This window comes from Dermacentor albipictus, chromosome 5, assembly GCF_038994185.2.
Source record: "Dermacentor albipictus isolate Rhodes 1998 colony chromosome 5, USDA_Dalb.pri_finalv2, whole genome shotgun sequence".
In the NCBI taxonomy this organism is placed as follows: domain Eukaryota; kingdom Metazoa; phylum Arthropoda; class Arachnida; order Ixodida; family Ixodidae; genus Dermacentor; species Dermacentor albipictus.
Genome location: NC_091825.1, coordinates 4,301,237 through 4,328,811, shown reverse-complemented (window position 1 = coordinate 4,328,811; position 27,575 = coordinate 4,301,237). Strand labels below are relative to the sequence as shown.

The 27,575-nt window shown below is 49.5% G+C and overlaps 1 protein-coding gene across 18 annotated transcripts in view; it reads right to left on the bottom strand.

Moving 5' to 3' along the window:
• Scm (Polycomb protein Scm) overlaps positions 1–27,575 on the bottom strand; it is a 426,899-nt gene that overhangs the window by 103,103 nt on the left and 296,221 nt on the right. For 16 of the 18 annotated variants that reach the window (XM_070538219.1, XM_070538231.1, XM_070538222.1 and 13 more), the window contains 2 exons: positions 15,520–15,699; positions 13,044–13,274 (listed from right to left, as the gene is read on the bottom strand). In XM_070538219.1, the coding sequence (XP_070394320.1) occupies positions 13,044–13,274; positions 15,520–15,699 (411 nt within the window). The remainder of the gene's footprint in view (positions 1–13,043; positions 13,275–15,519; positions 15,700–27,575) is intronic. The other 2 variants (XM_070538224.1, XM_070538223.1) reach the window with 2 other exon arrangements.

Here is a 27,575-nt window from a genome sequence, read left to right as displayed (position 1 = left end):
GCCATCTTCTCGCGGTCCATTTTATCAACTGAAATCTGCCAGTAGCCACATTGAAGATCGATGGACGAGAAGTATTTAGCTCCGTGCAAACAGTCCAAGGCGTCATCGATGCGTGGTAGTGGATAGACGTCGTTGTGCGTGATCTTGTTTAAGCGGTGATAATCGCCGCAAGAACACCAGGTACCATCTTTCTTTTTCACAAGGTCGACAGCCGAAGCCCAAGGGCTGGCTGATGGCTCGATGACTCCTTCGTGGAGCATTTTGTCCACTTCTGATTGGATGACTCAACGTTCAGCATGCAATACCTCATAGGGACGCCGACGAATAGGATTCATGCCTCCAGTGTTTATACGGTGGTGAACGACAGATGTTTGGCCGGCCTGTGGCCGAAATCAAAGATGTCACTGTACGATTCAAGCAGCTGACGTATGTCCGTGGACTGTGCAGAGGTGAGGTCAGGTGCAATCATTTTCGCGAAGTGATCCGTTAAGGAACCAGAGCTGTGAGCTGCAATTGGCACTGATAAGCCACTCTCGCATTCAGACTCTCAATGTCAAATTCGGAAGCACTAGAAACACTGGCCAAGAACATGCCAGCCGGAATCACATGACGCAGTAGAACGACGTCGTCGTTAGTAACCGTGACCAACGCATGTGGAACAGCAATGTTTCGGCTCAAAAGCATGTCGATGATGGGGTGAAGCACATATTCACCGCCAGGAACCTGTGGCTGGGCGGTCAGAGTGATGTAAGCAACTGCCTCGAGTGACAGACGCACATCATGAAGCGAGCACAAGTGTTGTGGGGCGGTGCTCGGAGTATCGGTGAGTTGAGGCAGTTCCAACTGAAGAACGCCGGTCACGCAGTCGATGAGAGCAGAATGAGTGGATGAAAAGTCCAATCCAAGGATAACGTCGTGAGGGCAGTTGTCGATCACAGCAAAGAGAACAGAAGTAGGGCGGCCGGCTATAATTAAATGCGCAGTACACATACCAAGAAATACCAGAACGCCGCCCTCGGCCACACGAAGCACTTGGGCAGCTGCTGGGGTGAGGACCTTCTACGTAGGCTAGCACTCATCACAGATATGTGGGCTCTAGTGTCGATGAGTGCTTGGACAGGTACGCCGTCTATTTTAATGTCTGTTACACTTCTCGTGGGCACAGACAGAGGACTTGCTGCGGTAGTTGGTAATGCAGCACTACCTCCTAGGGCTGCATTTCTTAGGTTTCCGAAAGGGTGCGGCTAAACACCACAGGGGACGAAAGGTGACGTGGCTGCAGCGGGCGGGAAGATGGGCGACGTGTTTACAGTGAGCTAGATTGGTGTACATGCCGCAATGGTGAGCGGCTGTACCACGTGTTCCGAGCAGAGTTGGCGGCGGTGTTAGACTTGGCGGTGGGCGAAACATCGTGGCCATTTCCATCAAAATGGCTCAGGTTGGTCAGTGTGCGAGGTGTTGAGGGCCACGAGTTGCGACAGTATCGGGCGACATGACCAATGCGGCAACAGGTGAAACATATCGGCTGGTCGTCCGCAGTTCTCCACTCTGTCGGGTTGCGATAACGCGGAGAGAAGCGTCCGGGTGGAGCAAAAATAGTAGAAGGGCGTTCATTAGCTGTGGGATGGGCAACAGCACAGACAGAATGTAAACCAATGTTTTCAAGCTCCTGGCGAAGTAGGGCTTGTACGAGAGGAATTGAAATGTGGTAGCATCAGGGCCACACGAACAGAAAGCTGCGGGCGCCATCGCATTCAGTTGACGTCGAATGATTCGCACCACGTCCTCTGATGGCGATGCATGCTGCTGTGCGGGTTGATCTTCACACATCAACGTTGCGGCAGTATTGGGAAGTCTGGCGAATTGTTGCAAGACGCGTCAGCTTTTGGCCTGCTCGAATTGTCGGCACTCTTTAATGGTTGCATCAACTGTAGAGCAGCTTTTGTACATGAGCAGATTAAACCTGTCGTCAGCGATGCCCTTAAGCACATGCCCGACCTTCTCAGCTTCTGTCATGTCGTGATCGGCCTTACAAAAAAGTGCCAGCACGTCCTGGATGTACGAGACATAGGACTCCGTCGGGGATTGGGCACAGGAGACCAGTTCCTGCTTTGCGTCAATTTTACGGTCGGCTGGTTTGCCAAACAACTCTGCCAATTTCTCCTTGCATTGGACCCAGCTGGTTAGCTCCTCTTTGTGGTTTTCATACCACACCTTTGCCGTGCCTCTTAGGTAGAACAACAGATTAGCTAGCATAACTGTAGGGTCCCATCTGCTGATTCACTCATGCGTTCGTACATGGCCAACGACTCTTCAACGTCGACGCCATCGGTCCCGCAGAAAGTTCCAGGATTCTTGGGTTGCACAATGACAACCGAAGGTCACACCGATGTTGATCCTGAGTGCTCACCGTCATTCATGGTGCAGACCGTGATGCGACGTCCGCTGCGGAGCTCCGATTCCAGCTGTGGTACCCTGCACCTCCACCAATATGTTACAGGGACCTTGAGAGGAGGAGGAGGAATAAACTTTATTTGTGCACAGCAGATTTGAGACCTAGGCCTCTACCTAAATGACGGCCTCGAGCCCTTGGGCCCTGGCGGCATCTTCGGCCTGCTGGATTGCCTTGCGTTGGTCTTCCGGTGCACAGCTGAGCAACGCGGTCTCCCACTGCTCTCTGGTTTTAATTATTTTATTCTGTATGGGTATACGAGGACAAGCCCATACCATGTGTTGTAGGTCCGCCCTTTCTTCACAGAATCTACATCTATCCGTGTAAAGGTCCGGGTAGTAGCGGTGGTAGGCCACCGGGTTCGGATATGTATCTGTTTGTAAGAGGCGCCATGCCGTCGCTTGCAGTCTATTTAACGAGGAGTGTGCCGGGGGGAAATGGGCCCTTCCCAATTTATAGTGTTTGGTGATCTCGTTAAAGCTGGTCATCCGGCCTCTCTCCGTTCCCAGTATTTGTTGCGTGCTTAACCTGCTCGGCCTGTCAGTTCTTGGGTACCTTGAGTCAGTACCTTGAGAGTACTAAGATTATATTTACAATATATATACAAAATGAGTCTGAGTAGTTAAGATGGCTGACCACCAACAACCTGCAGCAGCCAGCGTCTCGCCTCTCTTCCTCTCTTCGTTCATCCTTCCGGAACAATATATTTTTATCAAAATAAATTTTTGCCCGTTTTTTACCATTCTAGAACCTGTGTCTCACCGCGGGACATGGGTCTTGAGGCAAACAAAGCGCGAAAAAAATAGATTTTTTGAAAATGACATTTTCAATACCTAGAGCTACTGTTCCTTTAATTCACGAAGTTTTACATCTCGCAGAAGAGTATTTTGCCTGCAATATCAATTTATAACATCACTGTGGGCTGAATACCGCGCAAGAACAACCCTTTTTATTGCCGTGCATAGCTCTTTTCCTACGTGCGCGATCGCAGCCATCTTGGTCTTGTTGGAAAGAGGAGCCTTTCTTCTTCCATTTCCCATCAAAAGTGACCCCGCTGGCTTGCCAATGATGTTAAAATCTGGGACGAAAAGAAGTCCAAATGTATGATCCCATTCGTCGACTAGCGCGTGTGGCCATAAACGCGTGCTGTGGTTGGCTGCATGAGATTCCTGTCGTGTGCTCCATTTCACAGGCGACGCGACGGCGCGTCTTATAAGTTTGTGACAAATGCGCGACGATGACCAATCCACTGGGCAAATTCGCCACGAGGCACAACTTCGGCAAAAATAAGAAGCGAGTCTATAACTTTCAAAAGTGTTCCATTCCTTCAGAGGACATTTAGGTTCATCCGCATCATCCGCCACCAACCGCAAGTGGTGCTGAAGCCGCGGACGATACCAAAGTAGGCCTAGCCAGCTAACCAACAAGTGAGTGTGTTCCAAAAAGTGGCCATGTTCGGCGTGACACTGCAATGTTGCAGCATGCGGATTTGCTGCAGAGACAGATGAATGCTCAAAAAGACTTCAAGTTCTTGCATCAATGCCAGCAACAAAACGGAAGTTGGATTGGCTCACTGACGCTGATGGCGTTGCAGCCACACCAGTCGACGCCGAGGCAGGCATCGCTATCATCAGTAGGACTCCGTGAATGCACTGATGTCGTTTGTCAAGTTCAAGGTGTACGGCGATAGTGTCGCAGTAGGCAAAAGCAAACGGGAATATGGCCTTGCCGTAAAGATCGTTATCACGTGCACGTGCTGCGGCGATATCATGTCAGCATGGAGTTGGACCCGCGTGAATGGCAACATTGCCGTGCGTGCGATGCAACCTAGCGGGAATCGGCAAACGGCGATAAACTATGTTCTTGCCACATTCGGGTGGTGCTGGTCAGAGCGACTACATTCCTGATGGCTTTTAGCCACTTTCACTGCAAAATATTGCAAAATTATTTCTGCACTTTTGATTAAAAGTGAATTTATTCCTTTTTTTCTCTTTTCTCAAAATGCCAATTTTTTACTTCTTGCTGATTTGTGGCAGCGATATCTCTGCCTTCAAGGCAGGCAGAGCCATAATATTTGTTGTGGCTTATTTGTAGCCGAGTGTTGTGGGGATGCGTGACTCTCACGCCTCCCCCAGAGATCTAGTTTTCCCGCACAGCTCGTCTCCTGCAGGGCGGCTTCGCCCGTCGCGTGGCCTGGCGCTCGCGGCGGTCGGAGTGGTTGGAGAGCGGTGCGAGAGATGGCGCGAGTGTCGCGCCGCTGCGGGGGTTACTTGGGCACCGGGAGACAAGACGCTTCCTCTTTCCCGGCGGGTCGGGGAACGGCGTGGACATCCCGCATGCGCGCCGACCCATGCTTCTGCGAGACCGCCTCGCGTGGCCGCCTTCGAACGCACCACCGTTGGCGTGACCGAACACGCGAACGACCAGGCGTTGGGATCCACCATGGGGCGAACATATTCGCTCGTTTTCCGGTCGCGGTGAGTCGGACTTCTAGATTTGTCACGCGCCCATCGGCATGTTTTGTTGATAGCAACTCGGCTAGCAGGCATTAATCTATGAAATGTGCAATAAATGCCCTTGTGATTGTTTGCACTACTGTGTTGTCGTTCCTTTGTCCCAAGAGCACGGAGGAGAACCCCACAACTGGCTGCCCAATGTGGGACTCTTGGGGCATGGGACGATAGTTTTAACAGTTTTGCTTCGTTCGAGACCTTTGTTTGAACCGAAGCGTAGGGCTAGCGTGGATTTTGATCGCTAGCGTTGGCGGCGTGCTTTCTTCAGCGAGGCGACGGCGGCTGTAGTGTGTATGAACATGACAACATGCTAAGCCTTTTCACAAGTGTTTTTTTTTTAACGACATTCGTCGGTACCAGAGCCACGTGGTCTGCATCCTGGGAGAGCGAGGCTGAGCGCCCGCGGAGCATTGCCAAGCCTGAAGCGAGTGAGTATGGAAGCCTCATGGGTGGTCCGAATTTCTCATGTAAATAGCTTCTCCTATCTCTGACTCTGATGAAGTCGCGGCTCTGGGAGCGGGTTGGCCGCGGGCCACGGGTGCCACTACGGGCTGACTGATATTGCGGCCTGGCACCAGGCGCTCCGACACCGTCTAGGACGGTGGGCGCCGTCAACTCGGATGCTGTGTGCATCGAGCGGAGTAGGACCACCTCACACAGCTGACGTATCCTCGCGGCTTCCTGTTTTGCGCTCATTTTGGGTGTTGTTTTTGGATGCCGGTTGTTGTCAGGGTAGCGACGCTTTAGGCCTAAGGCTTTACGAAGCTGCCTGTCGCACGTGGAGGGATACAACCTGGAGGACCGTGGCGTTGAGGTGTCGCAATTTGCTTCCCTCATTCTATTTCGCCTCGCACGAATTGAAATTACTCATTCGACTCAAGGAAGCGAGCTTCGTTCACGTGAACTTAGCATCTGAGTAGCTGCCCGATCTTTTGCTAGCCGAGTTGAACATCGTACCACGTGGGCGACGCGCATGCAGAATTCCTCTCCCTTGCACTACTTTAGTGTTTGCCGAGTGTTTTGAGTGTACGCGGCGTGATTGGAGTCACCCCTGGCTTGCTGTCACCTGCACATCGTCTGCGCTGCTGTTCCGGACTACGATCCAGTCACGGCGGGCAACGCTGATGCGGGGTCCAGTTCGGCGCAGCAACTTCGGCGGCCTCCTGCATTTAGCTCGCAACCCTCGGTGGCGGACAAAAGAGCCAGCGGTCACCGACAGCTACGGCGGCTCTTGCCAGCAGGGCGCGTCGGCGCGAGCGACGCTTGCTCGTATCGACTACTGCGTCGTCATTTCCGGAGTCCTGGCCTGGAATCGTGCCGTCGAGTCCGCAAAGCTGCTGCTGTGACCGGCGGACGCCCGCGGTGTACCCAGGGACAATGTCGGCTCGCATGCTATGGACAACGTGTGGAATTTCTTCGGCGCGGCCACTGTTGCATGTACTATCTTGTTCGCGAAGCACGGTTTGATGTTAGACCGTGTCACATGTCTCGCCGGAATATCTAGTGATTTAAGGTTGGGGGGATGTGGGGATGCGTGACTCTCACGCCTCTTCTGAGATCTAGTTTTCCCGCATAGCTCGTCTCCTGCAGGCAGCTTCGCCCGCCGCATGGCCTGGCGCCCGCGGCCGTCGGAGTGGTTGGAGCGCGGTGCGAGAGATGGCGCGAGTGTCGCGTCGCTGCGGGGGTTACTTGGGCGCCAGGAGACAAGACGCTTCCTCTTTCCCGGCGGGTCGGGGAACGGCGTAGACATTCCGCGTGCGCGTCGACCCATGCTTCTGCGAGACCGCCTCGCGTGGCCGCCTTCGAACGCACCACCGTTGGTGTGACCGAACACGCGAACGACCAGGCGTTGGGATCCAGCATGGGGCGAACATACTCGCTCGTTTTCCGGTCGCAGTGAGTCGGACTTCTAGATTTGTCGCGTGCCCATCGGCATGTTTTGTGGATAGCAACTCGGCTAGCAGGCATTGATCTATGAAAGGTGCAATAAATGCCCTTGTGATTGTTTGCACTACTGTGTTGTCGTTCCTTTGTCCCAAGAGCACGGAGGACCCCACAGCCTTCGCTACCATCGCCGATGAGCAGTACCAAGACCTATCGCTGCGAGCACTCATCGAGCATCTGCGCTCTACACTTACCGACGCATCTGTTCGCCGATATGTCCTCCAGGGCGGCATTCTGTACCGAAGGAACTTCCTCCCTGATGGCCCTGATCTTCTTCTTGTCGGGCCAAAACATCTACAACAGACTGTGCTCTTTGAGATGCATGACGCACCCACTGCAGGACATCTTGGGGTAACCCGCACGTACAACCGCGTCCGCCGCTGCTTCTATTGGCCTGGTCTTGCCTGCTCTGTCCGACGCTATGTTGCTGCCTGTGATCCCTGCCAGCGTCAGAACACACCTCAGGTGCTACCTGCCGGTCATCTCTAGCCGATCAGCGTCCCTGCGGAACCGTTCTTTCGTGTTGGATTAGACCTCCTCGGTCCCTTTCCCATGTCATTTTCTGGGAACAAATGGGTAGCCGTCGCAACTGATTATGCCACCCGACACGCCACCACGCGGGCTTTTTCTACCAGTTGCGCCACTGACGTCGCGGACTTTCTCTTGCGTGACATTATCTTGCTTCATGGCACCCCGCGACAGCTGCTTACTGACCATGGTCATAACTTCCTCTCGAAAGTTATCGCCAACATTGTGCGTTCTTGCTCTATTCAACACAAGCTGACTACCTCATACCATCCTCAAACCAATGGCCTGACAGAGCGGTTAAACCATCCTCTTACCTATATGCTGTCCAAATACGTTTCGAAGGACCACCACGACTGGGGCGTTGCCCTTCCTTACGTCACATTTGCTTATAATTCTTCCCGGCATGACACCGCCAGATTTTCTCCATTTTATCTACTCTACGGTCGTGAACCGACCTTGCCTCTTGACACGATACTTCCTCCTGGTGCGACCTTAACAACCGAGTATGCGCGCGATGCCATTGCCCTCACCGACCATACATGCCAGCTTGCCCGTGCTCGACTGACGGACTCGCAAACCACTCAGCAGCGTCAGTACAACGCCCGCCACCGTGCCGTACAGTTTTCGCCTGGTGCACTCGTCCTCCTGTGGTCGCCTTCTCGTCACGTCGGACTTTCAGAAAAGCTCCTTTCGCGATACACAGGACCCTACCGCGTGCTGCGCCAGGTGATGCCTGTGACGTACGAAATTGCTCCTGTGGGCTCCACCTCGTCATCTAGTCTGGTATCTAGTGACGCCGTGCAAGTCAGTAGGCTCAAGACCTACTACACTGCTTCAGAGTCCGGCCTTTAGTCGCTCTGGGACGGCACTTTTGCCGCCGGGGGTAGTGCTACGAAACAGTATTGACGATGATGAAGAGGCGAGCACTGTGAAGACGACGAGGACGAGTGGAGGCTAGCGTGGGCTGTTGCCTCTTGGCCAAGTGCGGCGTATTCCCTTGTAAATATACTTGTATACAGCTTTTCGCCTGCGTCTTCCTACGTAACAATATAGATGAAAAAATGAATATTATATCAATAGCAGTGTCCTCCCTGAAAAGGACTGTCGCCGCATCATTAGTGTGGAGAAAGCGAATATCCTGGGCAGCTTTTCAAGCAGCTGCAAAGCGGAGGCAGCGAGGAAATCCTCATCCAGATTATTCCCCTAAAGCCTTCTGAACAATTGGCTAAGACAAGTTCATGCATCCAGGAGAATAAAATGTTTTTTTTCACATGGTGTCTAGTTCAACTTTTCTCAACACGCTTTTTTTTTGTAATCAGCAATTTTCCGGAAACCATAGTTACTTGTCTAACCATCCAATTTGAATAATTTTTGCTTTACCTGATAGCTAGGCTCCCGGGGAGTGCAATGAGTCTATAATACCCCATTTCTCCATCTTGAAACATATTGAAATTTTGAGGGAGGTAAAAAAAGAAAACATATCACATGTCAAGTTACAACTTTGAACTTTTGTAACTTTGGAGAGAACAGAGGTATAAACATGAGACAATGCTTATTGCACTCCTTGAGCATTCAGGAATATTTTCATATAACTTTTACATTTCTTACTGCAAAATTTTCTGCCAGTCATCCCGAAACATGGGAACAGGAAAAATTGTATAAAATATTTTTCTCATTATATAGAGAAAAACGAATTACATATTTGCATCAACCACATTAAATTACCTATTACCTACCAATTTCATTCCTCTAGCAGCATTATCAATAATGGTATTGCTCAAGGCCCAGGTACTCCCCTTAAGGGGAGATATGGCAATGAAATGCTTCTTTATTTATGGGAATAAATTGACGAAATTTGGTGTGCAGGTGTGATTTGTTATGCTGATATCACAACTGAAATCAGTTTCAGGCTATCTATTATAGTTCTTGAGTTAGAGCACTTGACATCCTCTAATGGTTATCCCCAAATCAATTAATTAATTACACGTAAGTTTGTCAAGATTTGCACACCAGCACGTTCAATAAAGCCCAATATGTGCAATAAAGCTATTGGTTTATTTTTGAAATGCCAAAATAAACACAAAAGCTTTTTTTGAACTTTTCTGTGCGTATTGTCTAACTAAGGACCTTTGCGAAAAACCCATTATACATTTTTTATGAGGTGCAGATGAAAATGGACAGCTTTATTGCACTCATCAATGTTTCACGACCTAAGTGCAAAAGACGGAATGATTCTGTCTTCCTTCGTGGCAAAATTGCACAGGGATGGCTGAAAGCAACTGCACAAAAAAAATGAAAGCTCAGAAAACGGAGCTGAAAGTTTTATTTGCTAGAAACATCAAAATATTTACTTTGAACACCTAAAACCCGCCTGGAATGTAGTCCATTGCCAGCGAGGACACATTTTCTTTACATTTTGAGGTAATTTTTCACTTCTTTACAGCAGTTTCGAGTGCCTTCTTTGCCTTTTTGACACGTCGTGCAACCTTTTAAGCAGCCCGTCGTAGTAAACCGGATCCTGGACTGTATCCCAGTTGCGACGTAACTGTTTGCAGTGCTCTTTCACAGCCAGCATTGAAACAGCAAACTGCATCTGCCACAGCACTTTCAACACTCAGGAGTGAAGCAAACTCGTTTTTTGATTTAGACCAAATGACATTGTTCAGCAACTCGATGGCGTTCTGCGTTTTGCCTTGCTGGCATCTTTCAAGGTGCTCTCTTGCAGATAGATGCTTATGTATAGGCAGGAGAGCTGCTCGAACACGTGAAGGAAGCTGCAGCTTGTGTGCAGGGGCTGGTTGACCTGAGGCCACTGCAGAATTAAACTTGCACCAAGAGTTCACGCCAGTGGCACAGCGCTCGTGATGCGGGTCATCATTGGTCGATGTTATATGGTGTAAGGTAGCCATGATGGCCTTTTCCATAGCAGGCAAATTAATTTGGCTTGCTTTTTATGGCTAAGCCATAATAGTTTGTGAATCCTTTAATTAAACCCTGCGTTAGGCGGCCCTTTCCACTCATGCTGAGCTCATGGTCGTTGCTCTTGTTTTTCTCAACAAGGTTGCGCAAAGCAGTTCCCATTCTTCTTGTCGCATGATTCACACTCTTGTTTGTGTATGGGTATGAAACTATACACCTTCTCTTCACTGAGGGCAATATAAGTGTGGCTATCCCCATCACAAAGGACATTTGTGTAACGGAGCTGGTGTTTATGAAGAGACCGCTGAAACATGGTTTCTGCCACAATTATTTCCATTTGCCCTGCACTTGCCTCGGTGTTTCTTTGGCATTTTGGTCGGTGTTTGTCATGCCACTCTGAATAGATACTGTCTCCAGGCTTAACGCCAAGAGAACATCCATGGCAATAATTGGAGAGGACACAGTGGTCCAAGACAAGGCCAGAATATAATTCACTAGCACAGCCAACACCAATGTGACTTGTGTGGCCCCTTGTGATCCAAGTGCCACCATAGATCACATCAACGTACCCTGGGGCGCATCCAAGTTCCCTGTAGATCTCGCGCACCTTCTGTGCACTTTCGGACACTACTGTCATGGCTGCTGAGGCAGTGGCAGGGTGACTATGCAGCCTTGCATAGGACTTGTGAAGCAGTCCTCGATGGGAAATGTCCATGCGGGAGAAAACATCATTCAATGTGGCTTGCTTGTTGCCCACTGACTGCACAGCTCTCAGTGCATGAACGTTCACCTCGACAGCGTTGATCTTCTGAGTGCCAGCATATCTTGGGGGTGACCACCTTTTGCTTATCACCCCACAGTCATCACACAACAGTTCCATTTTAGTCGCAAACCCAAGACATGGCCCAGTTTCAACACGAATTGGTGTTTTCCCGCACTGATTGCAGCTTGCTGCAGAGAGCAGCTCGTTTAAGAGTCCTTTATATACAATGAAAAATGATGACTCTGGAAACACATCGTCGCTGAAAAGCTGAAATTTCCTCTTTGTTGCAGAGGTCGATGACAGCACATTCAAAACATCCGCTCGTTTCGCAATCTCTACATTCGTGAGAATTGGAGCTGAAATCCGCAGCTGAATATTTGATGCGATGTCTGCTCTCACCGATGTCACATTGTCGTCACGACTACGTGCAGGTGCGCCTTCACCACCGCACGCGGGCACATCGTCACCAGAGCCCACGGTCGCGTCGTCACCAGCGCATGTGGTTGCGTCATCACCACCGCACGCGGACGCGTCATCAACACAGCTCACGGTCACGTCGTCAACACAACCCACGGTCGCGTTGTCAACACAGCCTACGGTTGCGTCGTCAACACAGCCCACAGTCGCGTCGTCAACACAGCCCACGGTCGCGTCGCCAACACAGCCCATGGTCGCGTCGTCACCAGCGCACACAGACGCGCTTTCCCAATCACCTGCGAGTGCTGGTCGCACCTCGTCAACACGGCTGGTGGCATCCGCTTCTGCGGGTAGTTTTCGCCTTCTGTTTTACGCTTTTAATCGTTTTCCGTACGTGTGGGCCGTTCGGAACTTGCGTCCTTTGGGGCTTATCACGGAACAAGTGTGTTAGGGTAGTTCGGCTGCCACAATGGTCAAGCACAATGAATGGAAAGCGCGAAGCACTGCTGCGCCAATGCGCACGAGTGAGTTTCACAGGCACTTCAAATGTACCACAGCCAATAGGAGAACTCCATGTTCCCCACGTGACTACTGCGCCCAATCACGATGCCGCTTTTACCTCTTTTTCGCTCACGTTTGCGTCTGCTGGTTTTATTTTTCGGTGGAGAAATACGGCGGTGCGGCTATCTTCAGCTCCGATCTCTCCTCTTTACGATGATACCAAGATGGCGGCGCATCATCATCGGATAGCCGAGGTATCAACAGTGCGACGGCGCCTTCCGAAGCCTGATTTTTTCGAAATTTTTGAAGTCAGCACTTTAGGAAAGCACTGTTTTCTCGATTTCTACCGCATATTTTGTTATAATATTTCACCACGAGGTAAAAGAAGGTCCGAGGATTGCGAAAAAGAATTAATCGGAAAATCGAAAATTTTTACCATTTTAACCACTTGAGTTGCCGCATCGCCTTTTAAGTAATTACTATTCATTACTTTCTTCTGTAAAGTGTAGAAGCTTGGTTCAAGTTAACTGGTGCTAATGCTCAGGAGTTTGAATTGCCGGCCATGTTTGCAAGTTGAAATATATGCGACTGTGACGAGACCGCAGTGTCAATTTGAATTACCAAGATTCTACCGTACAAGGTTATGTGCAGTGCAACATTTGAACTCGTGTGTCCAGAGGGCCGCATCTGGTAGCCGTGCATTTCGAGTTTGCAGTGAACTTCATTCCAGCTGCTCCAACTTCGTGGTTATACACCAGCAATGACCACTGGGGTCATTGCTGAATGAAAGCTCTCAAGGGTCGCTGCACACGGAAAGCTAGCCTTTTCTTTAAAAAGTAGATACAAATTTAGTTTTTACTCGTGTGTGGGCTGCATCCAAACAAATTTGGCCCAAAGGGGGTTAGTACCTTTGATTCTTGTATGTTTTGCACCATAAGAGAATGCCACGTGTGAAAAAGTGAAGGTCCTTCAAACTTCCTTCACAAGCTGCACACTAGGAGCTCACCTTCGGTGTCGGTGGAGTTGCTGCGGACACAGGTGATCTTAGCTGGTGCGCCAGCCTGTGGTGAGAGCGAAGCATCTGAAGACAGACGCCGCTTGGAGGCTGCCAAACTGGCCGCAGCAGCAGCAGCCCCAGCAGCAGCATTCGGGGCGGTGCTCACAGGCACTGTGGCTGCCCTGGCCACTTCCACCGAAGACTGCTCCACTGCTGCAAAGGTGCCACATTGGTCATACGCTGCAAGATTTTAATGCCAGCCAAATATCTTCTGATCAGCCAATTTACAACAGTAAAAATCTAGATAATTCCTTCTCCATATATTTGAAAATTTGGTGAAGTCGTAAAATTTGTGTGGCCTGGATCACTTGAAAAGCTCGCACACATCCATCCGGATAACTCAGTTTTCGTTGTGCCCTTCCAGACCAGCACGCTACAACATGCTTTTGGCTTCGCATATGTCGGAGGCAGCGTCGATTATGTGGTGGCCACGACGTGTTTCTGGCTCTTGCCATTGCTTCCATCTACATTGATTGCTTCTAGCACTTTCTACGCATAAATGCATGGCCTTTGAAATAGAACTAGGAGAGAGCTGTCACTGGGGCAGTGATTCGAACACCACCGATTCTGCAAGCACTAGATTCTGCGATGTGTGTGCTGGTGTGGTGTGCAAAGCTGTGCAAAGTGCCTGTGTTTTACACTAGTGTGTGTTAATGTGGCATATGATCACCCTTTCTGCATTTGACCTTTTACAAAATCGTTATTTTTCAATGCACTGGTTTAATAAAGCATACTTTCATTCATGCACGCCAGCTTTCCCATTCTTGATTTCGCTGCGGACTCCTGCTGCAGTAACAATATGGCTGCATTATGTCAAAATAAATAGATAAAATAGTTAGGCTTGTGCGTCTATTCATTTCTCGGCTGTTGGATTTGCAAAATACTTGACATAAGAACCAGATGTTGACAAACCTAAGAAAAGCTGGTTCTTTTATCTACAAAAAAAAAAACAGGTTCATATCTGGGGTCAGTTTATTTTCAAAGTGCCGCTATTAAGGTATTTCAAGCAAAAATGCAACTCAACATTTCTTACAACTCCAGCTGCACAAAATTTGTTTATAGGCTTTTGCTTACTGCTGTGCTTCAGTTTACTTAAGATATTGTGGTGGTTGAGGCCCCAGAAGCATTTTGCAATATTGTGAAGCAAGACCTTGACTGCGATGCTGGCAGTTTATGCTGTGCCATGCAAATTCGGCTTAATGATTTCCATCTACACACAAGCTTAACCTGTTTTGATCTGCAAGCACACAGACGAAAAAAATAAATATAAAGTAAAATTAGGCTGCGTTTATACAGATGAACTTTGCAATAATGAAATTGGTAGGGAACACAAAAAAATTTGCTTTCACGAGAATTTCGTTGTCGCGAAATGAGAGCAAACGGACATAGCCGATATTCTAATTGACATTGAGAGAAAGAAATGGAGCTGAGCAGGTTATGTAATGCGTAGGTTAGATTGTCGGTGGACCGTTAGGGTTACAGAGTGGGTGCCAAGAGAAGGGAAACGCAGTCGAGGACAGAAAAAGGCTGGGTGGGATGATGAAATTAAGAAATTCGCAGGTGCAAGTTGGAATCGGTTGGCACAGCACAGGGGTAATTGGAGATAGGAGGGAGAGGCCTTCGTCCTGCAGTGTACTTAAAATAGGTTGACGATGATTGCATTTGGGCACATTTTGGATCCTACTAGCGTTGCACGAGTAGGCAATATGCAGGGTTACACTCTGGCAAAATTTGTTGATGCGGGATTGTAGTACAGCGACATTTCGTTGTCGAGAGGTACAAAATGCACTGAATCCTATGGGAGTTTGCAAAGGATACGAAAACATTTTGTTGTCGCAATAATTTCGCTGTTGCAGGATTTTATTATCACAGGTTTCGACGGTATTCAAATTTCATCTCAAAGTGTGGTTTCACAGAAGCCCAGCCCGCACTGCCATGAAACCACCTTTAGGGCGAAGTTGTCTGCCATCAGCGTCGCCAAAGAGAAGCGGAATAGAGCTGCTGGCTGTGGACAATTCATGCACCTGCGAATGAAGACAGTTTTTACAATGACTCGACCAATGTTTTTTTCTTAAGCGTGCTGTACTTGGGGGTGTAGAACGACGGAAAGCTGAGGATTCATAATGCAAAAAATAGCACTTGAGGGTGCAAGTGCTATGTGGAAAAAATATGTATATTTGTTTGTTTGCATCTTCTAAAACTTGCAATATTGAGATTTGAGCTGAAGCGAATATTGCGTAGCATAATATTTTACCGAATATTCGCACAAGAAATAATTCCTATGTTCAAGCTTAAAGTTGTTGATTACTAACGCAGTCTCAGGCTGCCATCAGTGGCTGTCCCCAGAACAGTGGTAAACTGGTAAAACTGCCCCTTTTGGAATTGCCAGTGGCACCCACACAAGTGCCAACCCGGAGACACGCACCTCGTGGCTTGGTGGGGGCTTTGCTGGCGCACTTGGTGCATCCACCCTGCAGCGGCTGGCTGGAGTAGAAGTTCTCGCAGCAAAGCAGTTCCTCAAAGAGGTTCTCCAGGTAGGTCCAAAAGGCCGACACCTTGTCCACGGCTGGTAGGCGGCACGTGTGTGACTGACCGTCGAAGGTGGCTGCACACACAACAACATCAGTGAGCAGCACATTGTGGCTGGCTCTCTGCTCACACGTTGCGGCCACACGGGAGCCAACTCACTGAGCAGGCCATTGTAACCAGAGCTTGCTCACTTAAAAAGATCCCCCATCACCACAATGCAAACAGAAAAGCATAATGCTAACATGTTCAACATTGATGTTTGCAAAAATCCTACGGACTGTGCATAGGCACAAATTTGCTTGTGTCACATTATTAACAATTATTTAGCTTTTGACGCAACACACAAGCAGCTGCAGTAGAGACAAATAAAACATTGTTTTCTAGCTTGCAGTACCTTCTTTTTTACTGCAACTAATAACTACGATTCACTTTTTTGCATCAGTCATCAATATGAACAGTTAGATAGATGTAATATTCTCAGATTTCTACAACACTTTTGATGTGGTACCTCATGATGAACTAATCTTAAAGCTCAGGTCAGTTGGTATTCCGGAAATTTTTTGTGTGCTGGATTGCACGTTATTTGTCTTACTGCGTACAGTTCATTGATGTGGAGGGGCATTAACCAGACTGCCTTCCAGTCACATCTGGGGTGCCTCGAGGACCTTTGCTCTTTCTTCAGTATTACCTCGATAACACTGTTAACGTCATCTGCCCAGAGTTAAAATTTTAACATTGTGCATTGCACGAAGTTCACTCCACAAATGACTAGGAGGACATAAGTGTCAATAATGGAGCCAATCAATGAAACATTACACAGAGAAATGAATGTTCCTTTCGATGACTACAAAAAGACAGCCCTTTGCATACACCTATAAGCTTGGTTCCCTACCACTTTGATGAAGGTTTGTTCATGTTCCGTACCAAAAATGTGTTTCTTGAGGCATAAGCTTAAAGATGCTGGCACTTATGTTAAACTTCTCGGATACCACTCGCTAATCAGACATAAACTAGAATATGCATTGTGGGGTTCTGATGTGGGATTCTCACACCGTACTCTTGGGACAAAGGAACGACAACACAGTAGTGCAAACAATCACAAGGGCATTTATTGCACCTTTCATAGATCAATGCCTGCTAGCTGAGTCGCTATCTGCAAAACATGCCGATGGGCGCGTGACAAATCTGGAAGTCCGACTCGCCGCGACTGGATAACAAGCGAATATGTTCGCCCCATGCTGGATCCCAACGCCTGGTCGTTCGCGCGTACTGTCACGCGAATGGTGGCGCATTCCAAGGCGGCCACGCGAGACGGTCTCGCAGAAGCATGGGTCGGTGCGCGTGAGCGCGCGGGACGTCCACGCTGTTCGCCGACCCGCCGGGAAAGAGGAAGCGCCTTGTCTCCCGGCGCACAAGTAACCCCACCTGTCGGCGGCGTTAGCAGCGCAACACTCGCGCCATCTCTCGCGCCGCGCTTGTACCACTCCGACCGCCGCGGGCGCCAGGTGCACGGCTGCGTATGCGCTCGGTTGTGCTTAAGGGCTAAACATAGTCCGACATAGAGTGCGCTACGTCACCTTGGCGAGAACAACAGTGTCTATAGTTCTATAGTGTCTGTGGCAACTTCACATGTTTTCGAAGTGCGTGCACCTTTTATTGCCTCATCTGGCGATCCTCCAGAGTTTGGACTATCACTACTAAGACGTGCTCCTTCCTATCATCCTGCCACTCGGCTACTTATAAATATGCTCTACACTTTTGAATAAAACGTTCATTTTGTTCCACTGACTACGCTGATGCTTCACCGGTATGGCGTTACTGCGAGCACGCCATGGCTATAAAGTGGCGACGAAGATGGACATCGCCCATGCAGTGAAAGTCGATGCTGAATCGGAACCCACGCAGAACTGAGAAACGAAGGCCATCATGGCTCACCTACTTCCGTACTTCGAAGAAGGCAAAGATAAGTGGAAGCAGTACCTTATAAAGTAGAAGCATACTTTGAAGCGAATGCGATTGAAGACTCGGCTAAGAAAGGAGCATTGCTTGTTGCTGCGTTAAATACGCATACAATCCATGTGCTGGCAGGGAAGGTGGCTCTGTGCAAGCCAAATGCGATGAAGTTTGAAGAAGTCGTCGAAGTTCTTATTGAGCCCTACAGTCCCAAGAGACAAGAAATCACCGAAAGCTACAAGTTCTTCAGTCGTTGTCAAGCGGAGGGCGAGCCAATTAATGAATTCCTGGTAGACATTCGCCGAATAGCTGACAATTGCAATTTTGGCAGTGCTTTGGATCGCATGCTACGAGATGCATTGTCTGTGGTATACGGTCAGGTGCCCTACAGAAGCAGCTACTGGCAAAGCGGGAATTAACGCTGCAAGACGCTGAAGTGATAGCCCTTGCAGCTGAGGCTGCGGATAGTGATGTAAAACAGATGATCGGACCGGCAACGACACCCGTGTTAAAAATACAGGCGTATCAAAAAGAAACTCTGATGGATGAGAGGAGGGCTGCCGCATGTCAAGAATGCGCAAGGTGCGGTAGTAGGAAACATAATGACGCATGTTGCCCCTGGTCTCACGCTCACTGTTACCGCTGTGGACGATGCGGTCACCTTGCAAGGAAATGTAGATATCGCGAGGCTCGAGAACAAGGCACGGCAAGGACGGAACAAACTAACACCCTCTTGGGGACGGAAGCCTCAGCAGATGAGGAACACGAAGCTGCCCACATTTGGACTTTGGAATCACAACAAAAAAGCTGTCTGGAACCGCCGATCCGCCGGACATTTGCGTGGTGCGGTGTGCAGCTGAGCATGGAAGTCGATACCGGGTCGTCCGTTTGTGTCATCCCGCGTCAACTGTATCATGAGCACTCTGAGCAATGGCCGAAACTGAAACCGTCCAGTCTCAATTTATCCTGCTACACAGAACGCCTTCCAGTACTTGGGGAGCTTACGCTCCAGGTTTGTCATAAAGGGGTGACAGTGAAGTCTGCGTTGACCATGTTGGTCTGTGCTGGACCAAGTCTCTGCAGTCGCAATTTAATCCAGCTGCTGAACAGTGCAGGTGCTCCGGTGGTTTGTTTTGTAGAGGACTTAACGGCAACAAATGAATCAAGCGAATCCAGCGTGAATAGCATATTCAATGACTACCACGACGTGTTCTCCGAGGAACTGGGGCTAATCAAGGGTCCTCCAGCCAGCCTGCACATGAAGGAAGGCGCCGTACCCAAGTTCTGTAAGGCCAGACCCATTCCATATGCGCTATGCAAGCGAGTGTCAGTCGAACTAGACCGTTTAGTTTCTCTGGGCGTGCTGTCGCCGGTGGCACACTCTGACTGGGCAACGCCCATAGTCGTAGTGCTTAAGAAAAACGGCGCAGTAAGAATCTGCGGCAATTTGAAGGCCACAGTAAATCCAGCGTGTGCAACTGAGCAATACCCATTGCCAATCATTGAGGACATGTTTGCCCAGTTACACGATGGGGACTATTTCAGCACTCTGGATTTACGGGATGCATACAATCAAGTGGCGCTAGACGATAACGCGAAGAAAGTTTGCATCATTAATACGCCAAAAGGGCTATTTTGCTACAATCAACTTCTTTTCGGTATAGCCTCTGCGCCCGCGATATTCCAAAGAAAAATGGATGAGGTACTGGCTGACCTTCCAAGAGCACAGGCTTATCTTGACGAAGTGCTCATTTCCGAAAAAGCGAGTGACCGCGGCGAAAGGCTGAAATACGTCTTAGAGCCCTTCCGAGAGCGCGATGTAAAGCTAAGGTTCGATATATGCAACTTGCGCAGCCCAGCAGTAACTTATCTAGGCCATCGAATCGATCGTGATGGGATTCATCCCACAGTAAAAAACCTCGACGCTATCATGCAGGCACCGAGCCCCTGTAACGTCAGCGAGCTACGTTCGTTTTTGGGTATGATTACTTCTTACGCGACATTTCTGCCGAACATGTCAACCACACTTGGCCCATTGTATCAACTGCTTGAAAAGAACGCACGTTGGCAATGAAAACAGCCTCAAGAGCTCGCGTTTGATCTTGCCAAGCAAAGCCTTAAAACAGCCAAGGTTCTTGTTCCTTTCGACCCTTCAAAGGAACTTAAACTTGAATGTGACGTGTCTCCGTACGGTGTGGGAGCTGTCTTGTTTCACACGACCGGTAACGTTCACAGGCCCATTGGTTTCTGCTCGCGAACATTAATGTAGGTGGAGCGCAACTATTCACAGCTCGAGCGAGAGGCACTGGCACTAGTATTCGGCGTCACGAAATTCCGTGACTACCTTCTAGGTCGGGAATTTACCTTGGTGACTGATCACCAGCCGTTGTTGGGCCTGCTGAGATCGGACAAGCAGACGCCCACAATGGCCGCCGCACGGATGCAACGTTGGGCACTCCACCTAGGGGCCTACCGCTACCAGCTACAGTACGCACCAGGACGACAGATGCTGAACACTGATGCCCTGAGCCGACTTCCGCAGCAATCTCCGGAATCTGACAACGACGCTGAGCCGCCCGAATATGTGCTGTCGCTAAACCAGCTGAACAATGGCGCCAAACAACGCGTGAGCTGAAGGCATTGACATCTTGAGCCTGTCCTGGTCAAGGTCAAATGGTACATACTACATGGGTGGCCCAGAAACGCAAACGGAATGGCCCGGGCCGTACTGCCATTTTTTATCGTAAGCTCGAACTATCCGTAGCACATGAACTGGTGTACTGCGATAATAGGGTCACAATACCGAACGAAGCTAGGGAGCGAGTGCTGTATCTTCTACATGAAACGCACCAGGGCTCACCGGCAATGAAATCTGTCACGCATTCTTTGTTCTGGTGGCCAGGCCTCGACAAAAATATTGAAGACGTGTCTGCTCAGTGCCAGTACTGTGTACAAAATCTGCCGATGCCAACTGCAGCTCCCGTTGTCAACTGGCCTGAAACAGGCGAAAGGTGGTCCCGTATTTACATTGACTACGCGGGTCCGATTTGCGGAAAAATGATACTCATTTTAGTCGACGCACACACCAAATAGCTCGAAGCAATACCTTTATCGCATGCCTCAACACAGACTACCATTAACTGTCTGCGTGGCATTTTCAGCAGGTTTAGAATACCATGCATGATCGTTTCAGACAACGGGACCCCGTTTGCCAGTGAAGACTTCGCGTTGTTTGTGGCAAACAATAACATTGTGCACCTTTGATGCACTCCATGCCATCCCCAGTCTAATGGTGCGGCAGAAAGGGCAGTGCAAACTATAAAAGATGGCCTTCAAAAAATGAGGAAAGGAAAACTGGAAGAGAACCTAGCATGGTTGCTTTTTAACTACCGGAGGACTCCGCGAAAATTGGGTAAATCCCCAGCAGAGCTGCTTTTGTGCTATCAAATACGCTCGCGCTTGGACACATGCTTTCCTCCAGCACTTCCAGGACCAAAAGAGAACCAAGATGACTGGCTGCCGCTACCTGAAAGTGATGTGTATGCCCGCAATTATAGTGCGGGGAGCAAGTGGACGCCCGACCATGTGAAGGCGACGTGTGGAGCGAGAATGGTGACGGTGGAAACATTGGACGGAATCGTCAAGCGGCACGTAGACCAGATCCGCCCGTGACAAGAAGCACCAGGCGATAAACCGACAGTAACTACAACTACCACACATCGCAGTGAGCCAGAGCAACCAACACAACTACAGCATCCAGAAACGGTGAACCCAGATGAAGGCATAAGCGCTCGGCGCATTCCAAATGGCACCCGTTCTCCAGATTTTGTGGCACCAGATATTCCAGTGGCCCGTTGAATACAGGTGTCGCCCAACAAACTCTGAGACGTTCAATGAGAGAACGCAAGCCAGTGCAATGCTTTCATTTCTGAGGAGGAAGGAATGTGGCAACTTCACGTGTTTTCTAAGTGCGCGCACCTTTTATCGCCTCATCTGGCGATCCTTCAGAGTTCGAACTATCACTACTAACGCGTGCTCCTTCCTATCTTCTTCCTGCCACTCGGCTACTTATAAATACGCTCTACACTTTTGAATAAAACGTTCATTTTGTTCTACTGACTACGCTGAAGCTTCACTGATCTGGCGTTACTGCGAGCACGCCATGGCTAGGCTATAGTGTCTATAGCCAATGTAGCCGGACGCTGCCAACGTGCTCCGACACACGCCGATAGTCGGACTATAAATGCGCCTTTATAGCCCTGCACAGCCAGGACCAAGATGTGCGCCAAATATCCCGACCGAGCCAACTCGTGGTTTGTATTTCCCATCAACGTGCTATCAGGTGAAGTCGAAGTATGAACCGAAATAATGCAATGGTGGGGCTCCAATTCAAAAATTGTTTCTCGATGAAAATGCAAATTACTTTGATTAAATTTCCTATGTTGAAAGTTGTTATGCTTCTCAATTATATCTGCTTTTCTGCTTATTTCTTCATGGACTAACTTAGTGTGTTACCAACATCTAAACATAGGCAAAAATAGTATTTTCGCCTATGTTTTGCCAAATTCAGGCTTTTATTTTAGAGCCTGCGTGAAGCACATAGGCAAAAATAAAATTTTAGAAGATAGTACATTTCAAGGAAAGTTCTATAAAAGCAATGCCCGTTTTTTTTTTTCCCGACTGCTTTTTGTGAAAAATTTCCCAGAAACGATATAATTGCACATTTTCACCTCAGTGCTAAAGAGTAAAAAACAAAGTTATGTTGTGAAACTGTCTTATAATGAAAGAACAATGCTCAGACAACGCAGAGACGCATATTTTGTAAGAATGCGCAAGGCAGTCGACTTTTGGTGAATTTGTTTCTTGTACCTGGTTTTCTACCATTTCGTGAAATTCAGATGGTCCTCACATGCCCCCAATTTTTTTCAGTTCATAGTATTTTGGCAAAATAACTTGCAAGTAATGCTTACATGCATGTAACTATTTTGCAATTTTCCGAGAGATGATTTTTCTCGAGCCCCATGGTTGGGACAGCTGGCATAGAATGACCCTACAATTTACTGTACATTTGATATTCGGCATTTATCAAAAAACTCTGCAATAATCGCATACAGGATCGTGGCCCATGCCTAGAATAACCATTCAGAGAAAAATAGTGCAGGAACTGGACCAATGAAGTACGAAACAACACAGGCGATGACTACTGGCTGCTGGCTTATTCATCAGAAAGACTTGTATACATAGATGAGGGAGTAGAATGAACCCATAAGGCCGAAGAAAAATCTGTCACCCAGATCTTACTGATTTTTGGTACCCAATGATCTTTTCAGTCATTAACTGCATTGTCAAAATTTCGTGAATTCCTCTTTATTTTTTTAAATACTATACTTTAAAAAGTACCCATGGCCTTTGTGAGAGCACTACTTGATGCAGATTCCCCTAGGTTATATGCTATATTTTGAAACTTTATAAAACAAGAAAGCTTAAAGCAAAGAGTCAAAGAAACTTTACAAAGGCCCACTTAGTTTTTTAATAGTAACGTTAGCATTTCAGTGGGAATTATTCTTTGTTAAGGAGGTGTTTTCATTGTGCAAGTGTGTGACAGGTGACTTGAGCAGGTCGGGGAAGGGATTTGACATTGCTTTTCGAGATGCACGCCATGCTAATATATTAATACTGTTACGTAGGAAGACACCGACGAAAAGCAATTTACAAGTACATTTACAAAGGAATACGCCGCAGTTGGCCAAGAGGCAACAGCCCGCGCTAGCTTCCAATCGTCGTCGTCATCTTACTGCTCGGCTCTTCGTCATTGGAAATACTATCTCGTAGCACTACCCCCGGCGGCAAAAGCGCCGTCCCGGAGTGACTAAAGGCCGGACTCTGAAGCAGTGTAGTAGGTCTTGAGCCTACTGACGTGCACGACATCACTAGATGCCAGAGTAGATGACGAGGTGGAGCCCACAGGAGCAATTTCGTACGTCACAGGCGTCACCTGGCCCAGCACGCGGTGGAGCCCTGAGTATCGCGAAAAGAGCTTTTCTGAAAGTCTGATGTGACGAGAGGGCGACCACGGGAGCACGAGTGCACCAGGCGAAAACTGTATGGCACGGTGGCGGGCGTTGTACTGACGCTGCTGTGTGGTTTGCGAGTCCGTCAGTCGAGCACGGGCAAGCTAGCATGCATGGTCGGCGAGGGCGATGGCGTCGCGCGCATACTCGGTTGTTGAGGTCGCAGCAGGAGGAAGTACCGTGTCAAGGGGCAAGGTCGGTTCGCGACCGTAGAGTAGATAAAATGGAGAAAATCCGGTGGTGTCATGCCGGGAAGAATTATAAGCAAATGTGACATAAGGAAGGGCAACGTTCCAGTCGTGGTGGTCCTTCGAAACGTACTTGGACAGCATATCGGTAAGAGTACGGTTTAACCGCTCTGTCAGGCCATTGGTTTGAGGATGGTATGAGGTAGTCAGCTTGTGTTGAATAGAGCAAGGACGCACAATGTCGGCGATAACTTTCGAGAGGAAGTTACGACCACGGTCAGTAAGCAGCTGTCGCGGGGCGCCATGCACTAAGATAACGTCACAAAAGAGAAAGTCCGTGACGTCAGTCGCGCAGCTGGTAGGGAGAGCCCGCGTGATAGCGTATTGGGTGGCGTAATCAGTTGCGACGGCTACCCATTTGTTCCCAGAGGATGATGTCGAAAAGGGACCGAGGAGGTCTAATCCAACACAGAAGAACAGTTCCACAGGGACGGTGATCGGCTGGAGATGACCGGAAGGTAGCACCTGAGGTGTTTGCCGACGCTGGCAGGGATCACAGGCAGCAACATAGCGTCGGACGGAGCGAGCGAGACCAGGCCAATAGAAGCGGTGGCGGACGCTGTCGTACGTGCGGGTTACCCCAAGATGTCCTGCAGTGGGTGTGTCATCCATTTCAAAGAGTACAGTCTGTCGTAGATGCTTTGGCACGACAAAAAGATCAGGACCATCAGAGAGGAAGTTCCATCGGTATAGAATGCCGCCCTGGAGGACATATCGGCGAACGGATGTGTTGGTATGTGTAGAGCGCAGACGCTCGATAAGTACTCGCAGCGATGGGTCTCGGTACTGCTCTGATGAGCAGTACCGAGACAGGCAGTCAGCGTCCTTGTGTAGTCGGCCAGATTTAGGTGACAGAGAACGAATATTCTTGGAGGCGTAAGGCCCAGTGACCACGTCTTCCTGTAGGGTCTTTCAATGAGCATAACCAGCAAAGCGTGTGATGGTCTGTGACAACGGAAAAGGGTCGGCCATATAAGTATGGGCGGAACTTCGCAACCGCCCAAACTAGGGCCAGACACTCACGCTCAGTGATGGAATAGTTGCGCTCTGCGGACGAGAGGAGCCTGCTGGCATAAGCGATAACACGGTCGTGGCCACGCTGGCGTTGTGCCAGTACTGCGCCGATTCCGTGACCGCTGGCATCAGTACGGACTTCGGTAGGCGCAGAAGGATCGAAATGGGCCAGAACGGGAGGCGTTGTGAGAAGGTCGATTAGAAGCGAGAATGCAGAGGCCTTGTTATCGCCCCACTGGAAAGGGGTGTCTTTTTTCAAAAGCTCGGTTAGTGGTCGTGCTATGGCCGCAAAATTTTTAACGAAACGGCGGAAGTACGAGCAAAGGCTGATGACGCTGCACACATCCTTGACACACTTTGGAACAGGGAAGTGCGTAACAGCATGGATCTTGCTTGGGTCCGGTTGCACTCCGTTCGCATCAATGAGATGTACAAGCACGGTAATCTGGCGACGGCCGAATTGGCACTTCGATGCGTTGAGTTGCAGACCAGCTCGCCGAAAAACGTCCGGGACTGCTGAGAGGCGCTCGAGGTGTGTGGCGAATGTTGGGGAGAATACTATAACGTCGTCCAAGTAGCACAGGCACGTGGACCATTTGAAACCGTGAAGAAGGGAGTCCATCATGCGTTCAAAAGTGGCAGGAGCGTTACATAGACTGAACAGCATTGCTTTGAATTGATAAAGACCGTCCGGTGTTACAAAAGCACTCTTCTCGCGGTCTAGATCGTCCACGGCAATCTAGAGTAGGCAGTATAAGTAGACCGGGTTGGGGAACACCAGAGACTGCGACAGTGCCGAGAAATGTGCCCGATTCGATGGCAGTGAAAACAAATTGGCTTGTCTGCAGTGCGCCATTCAGAGGGGTTGCGGAAACGTGGTGGGTAAGAAGGTGCGGGACAGGGCGGAATCGAAGAAGCCGGGTGGGTATCAGGGCAATGGGCCGAGCAGATGGTGTGAATACCCATGTTGGCAAACTCTTGGCGGACAACTGCCTGAATCAGGGAAACAGTGACTGCAGGTGCATCGGAGGGGCTGGAGTCGAAGGCAGCCGGATAGGTGGCCTCGATCTCATGCCGGACAATCCTGGTAACATCGCCAGTGTTGTTGGGACGAGGAGTGTCGGCACAGGAAGATGTCGCTGGGGTGTTGGGCAGACGGGCAAACTGTTGGTCGATACGTCGGCTTTTAGCGAGTTCCAGGTGGCGGCACTCTTTCATAAGTGCATTGACTGTCGCCACGTTGTTAAATACGAGCAAGTTGAAGGCGTCATCGGCAATGCCTTTGAGGATGTGGGAGACCTTGTCGGGCTCAGTCATGTGTACGTCAACTTTGCGGCACAGAGCCAAGACGTCCTGAATGTACGTGACTTAGGGCTCCGTTGACGTCTGCACACGGTCGGAAAGCGCCTTCTGTGCGGCAAGTTGGTGACCGTAGGGGTTGCCCAACAAGTCTCGGAGCTTTTGCCTAAGCAATTCTCAACTGGTGAGCTCATCTTCATGCATCCGATACCAAACTCGAGGTGTGCCACCGAGGTGAAAAACTACGTTGGCGAGCATGATAGTAGGGTCCCACCGGTTATTGCAGCTGACGTGTTCGTACAGGCTGATCCAGTCCTCGACGTCTTACCCATCTTTTGCCGAGAATACACCAGGATCCCGGGGAGCAGGGAGAGTGATGTAGGTCGTCGAAGTGGCAGTAGGTGTCGGAGCCGGCGGAGTCGAGTTGTCGTCGCCCGGAGCCATGAAGGAAGGCTCGACGTACCGTCCACTGCGAAGCTCTGTGACGAAGGACAGGGAACGTCCACCTCCACCAGATATGTTACGTAGGAAGACACCGACGAAAAGCTATTTACAAGTATATTTACAAGGCAATATGCCGCAGTTGGCCAAGAGGCAACAGCCCACACTAGCTTCCAATCGTCGTCGTCGTCTTTTTACTGCTCGGCTCTTTGTCATTGGAAATACTATTCCGTAGCAATATAAAAGACAGGATATGTTACTAATATATAATACATAATATATATTGTACCTAAGAGATTGCGGAAGAGATGCTAGTGGGTTCAGCGCTACTGGCTCTAAACGCTAGTGGGTCGAGCACTCCTGCTCAGCAACGGCTCTCGTGCTTGGAAGCTGTGACTGCCCTGCCCGTCGATGTTGCGCTGCTCCCGAGCTCTGCCAAATCAACACCTTTAGAATTGGTGGAGTGTGCGGGGTAACCTCAGACGATCATCCTGGAACTCCGGTCCCGTACCCTACCATCTACCATGCCCCAAGACGCCTCCCAGCAAACGCCTCCTCCTGCACCCACTGCGTGTTTCGGGGTGCCTCGTCATCGTGACCCTCCTATCTACACTGGAGCAGACGACACTGACGTGGACGAATGGCTCACGGCGTACGACAGGGTAGGCGACCATAACAAGTGGGTTGAAGCAGCCAAATTGAGCCATGTTCTGTTCTACCTCGCTGGAGTGGCCAGCCTGTGGTATAACAACCATCAAGCAGAGTTCCAGACATGGTTGGAATTTAAGACTTTCCTCGCCGATGTATTTGGTCGCCCTGCTGTTCGCAAGCAGCGTGCCGAGCAACGTTTGCGAGAACGAGCTCAACAGCCAGGCGAAACATTCACCAGTTATATCGAAGAAGTCCTGGATCTATGCGGGAAAGCC